General features: G+C 52.6%; 1 protein-coding gene across 1 annotated transcript in view; it reads right to left on the reverse strand.

Moving 5' to 3' along the window:
• Window positions 1-318: 318 nt before the first annotated feature.
• VDBG_07012 (intron-binding protein aquarius) overlaps window positions 319-3,443 on the reverse strand; it is a gene marked incomplete at both ends in the record, with an annotated part of 4,473 nt that continues 1,348 nt past the window's right edge. The window contains 4 exons of the mRNA XM_003002395.1: window positions 319-770; window positions 829-1,229; window positions 1,474-3,081; window positions 3,144-3,270. Of these exons, the coding sequence (XP_003002441.1) occupies window positions 319-770; window positions 829-1,229; window positions 1,474-3,081; window positions 3,144-3,270 (2,588 nt within the window). The remainder of the gene's footprint in view (window positions 771-828; window positions 1,230-1,473; window positions 3,082-3,143; window positions 3,271-3,443) is intronic.

A 3,443-nucleotide genomic window follows, 5' to 3' on the forward strand; every position in this document is an offset into this window, starting at 1 on the left:
TATATCATTTTTTGGTCGACAGTCTAGTGAAATCGCGAGCCAGTGTGCAGAGAGTTGAATCCATAGTAACAAGTATCAACATCCCTCTTCCATTTACAGCACGTGCCTGCGTTATCGATCCATTTGTTGCCCTACAGATGCATGTTCGAAGGGCCTACGGCTGAACAGATGTCAGAGTACAGGAGTACGAAACCACAATTTAGGCTCCTGTAGCGCTGGATAACCACCCTTTGACATTCGCTAATCTAGGTCCATGATCCTTACCCCACTGCCGTCCAAGGCAGCCGTCACCCGAACGAGTCTAAGTATTTGAAATCATCAGCCCTCCGTTTCCGCAGCCACCGACTCAGGATCCCCTTCGCCAGCCTCCTGATCCCCAGCCTCGTCTGCAGGCGCCTCTTCAATAGCCATGAGGCCAGCACCTCCCGGGTTTTGTTCAGCCTCGAGCTGCTTTACCTTCGTGTTGGTCATCTGGTACACGAACTGTCCCAGGTGCTCAACGCCCTCCATACATGCTTGACCCGGCACCTCTCCGCTTTCTGAGGCGATAAGTCGCTGAGATGGCCACATTTCACCAGTGACCAGCATCAATTTGTCTGGTCGCTGGAAGAGCTGCTCGAATGCTGGACGTAATTCGTAGCATGCCTCAAAAACATCCCGTCGTCCCAAGATGTAGAGACCCAGACGGGCTCGCGAGAGGGCGACAGTCATGCGTCGGACGTCTCGCAAGTAGCCAACCCGAGACGTGCGTGTCAAGGACAAGATGATATCTAAACCAAATGTCAGTTTGTGTTTGGTTTGTATGGAAGACATTTGTGAGGCACTTACAGTCATTTTGTTCGCCCTGATACTTATCGACAGTAGAGACGACACGTGGTCGCCCAAAGACGGCTTTGTTGTTGCATCTGTGTGCCAGTACATCATTGACCAGGGCGCGCTGTCCAGCATATGTCGTGAGGATGCTGATTTTTGACGCGGGATAGCCCAGAAGCCGCATATATTGGTAGATGGCCACAGCGTATTCGGCTTCGCCGAGGTTCTGGATGAAATGAGGCGTTGGCTCTGCCTCGCCCTTTCCCTTGTAGTCGGGCACGTTGATAAATTGGTAATCAAACTTGAAGCCAGCATTGGCCTTAAGGAACTCGTCGCTTGCTTGTACGTGAGGCAGGCTGTCCAGTTTTCGGATACCTCCACTTGTATAAATTGGCAATTGCAGGTCGAGCTCGGCCCTGTTGATCAAGATTGATGGTCGGGACACCGAGTCGCACGAGTCGAGAGAAGAGCGACTGCTCAAGGTTTGCATAATGCCGGAATGCGTGGCTCTGGATAACGGGCGAGTTCTGAAGATGATCGCCGCAGAGAACAACACGCTGTAATAAATTCTGCCCATCTTTTGGCTTCTGCATAGCCAAAGGAAGGAAATTCTCAATTTCCGTAATCTGTGCAGCCTCTTCCATGACCACGTTATCGTACCTAAAGCCGAGCGAGGCAATCTCTTCACGCTTAATAGCAGCGTGTGTCGAGGTCATTGCAATGATACGTGCCTCATTGATGAGCAGGTAGTTGGACTTGTCTTTGTCCCTTCGAAGGATTTCGAACGGCAAGACATCAGCCAACTCTGAGAAGATCTTGGAGATGTGACGATAACACCCTTCGGCAATTTCCAGCGCCTTCTGGTGGTCCGCATCATCAGGAAAGAGGGGTTGAGGTGCTGTGGAGAAGAATCTGTGGAAGGGGAAGGCTTCGATTACAGTGGCAGTCATGGCAGTCTCCGACTTTGCTGCTTCCATGAATTTGGCCCACGCAGGCTCAATGTAAACCGAGTTGAAGTAGCCAGCCGTCTCAGCAGAGTTGCCATGCGCACCGGGAGCACCAATACTGGATGCAAGAAGAGTGACCTCTTGTAGATAGCGGTCACGGTTGTCCAGGAACGACTCGACTCGACCATGTTTGCTGAAGCTTCCCTCTGTGTAAAGATCTTCTTCTCCATGGCCTAGACGTAGCAAGTGGCGCTCATCAATGTCTAGAGCAATTATCTTGGCGAAGAGTTGGTTCAATGCCTGGTTACTGTGTGCGATCAAGAGAGTCCTCTGCTCGGGGAAGTTGTGATAGATGTTGTTGATGATTTGAGACGCAACGTCGGTTTTTCCTGTGCCCGGCGGCCCAACAATGACTGTCAAGCCTGGCTGTGACCCGGATGTGATGGCCTCTATCTGAGCCGAAGTGAAGCGAATAGCATTAAGCTTCGGGGCGTCAACTGGGAAGGGACCCTCGTTCGGTGGTCTGTATGTGGACACTTTGACGGTTTCCACCTCTACCGACAGTGGGGGCTCCGCGTCCCGTCTACGCTTCTTGGTGGGTTTCGGCAGCAGGACAGCTGGCGTATCTGCGGCCTCCAGAACGTACGGCGGTCCGAAGCTCCCTGACGCATCGTCGTTAGGCTCAATGATTTTGCCAGGCAGGCTCTCAATGAGGTGTTGCCAGTCAAGAAAGGTGTCCCGATAATCGAGCCTCTTGACACGATTGGGCAATTGCTTGTAGGTTGCACCGGCGGGATCGCCGTATCCCAGGAATACTTCATGAAGCCACGACGCGACAGGTACATCGGAGAGTGTCAGGCTGCGTATAGACTCAAGCACCGGTTTGAAGTTGTTCTCTCGCCCACTCCGCCTCAGGATAACGTTGATACGTCCGTAGACGGCAGGTTCGTTTTCACCCGTCAGATCAGCATCTCTGGCGTAAGTACCAGCATCGAGTTTGAGGCGGAACGTGCGCTTCCCGTCGTGGCGGCCGTTGAGCTCCCGCGCGGTTCTGCCCTTATCGTCTGTGATCGCAATTACTTCTGCTGTCCGGATGGCCGTGACACCTAAGCGCTGGGCTTCCGAGGTGGTCCCTTCGCCATTGGCCGTGCCGTCGGAGGCCGTAGGTTCGATGGCCAACAAAAACACAACATCATCCGGACGAAGAGAGTCCCAATCTCGGCGGGTGCCCTCGGCGACTCGTCGATAATCTACAGTCAGCTCTGCTCGTACAATCGATGGCTTGTCGGCTCCGACTAGCGCAGGAACCACTTCGAGTATGCTGTGAAAGAAAGAAAAAGTCAATTTTTGCAGATACGTATTGAGATGGCACCAAACACTTACGAAACTTTAGATGCCGGCAGGGCCATCTTTGAAGAGCCTACAAATTTGACTTCGCCAGGTTTCGGTGCCTCAGGGCGGAGTCGCCGAACCGCAGTCTCAACGTCCTTTCGAATTCCGTAAAAGGCCTCTGATCGGTAAAGCGTCAGAGACCTCCAAAGAAAGTCGCCCACGGAAAGGTATTGCAGGTTTAGTTTCGGCATCGCAAGAGGATGAGTTCCATCATACTTTTCGGCTCGGATAAGGTGCTTTCGAATAAAGAATGTTCCGTAGGAACCAGGCTGAGGTTTGGGCTATCTGCTG

The sequence above is a fragment of the Verticillium alfalfae genome, genomic scaffold, assembly GCF_000150825.1.
Source record: "Verticillium alfalfae VaMs.102 supercont1.9 genomic scaffold, whole genome shotgun sequence".
In the NCBI taxonomy this organism is placed as follows: domain Eukaryota; kingdom Fungi; phylum Ascomycota; class Sordariomycetes; order Glomerellales; family Plectosphaerellaceae; genus Verticillium; species Verticillium alfalfae.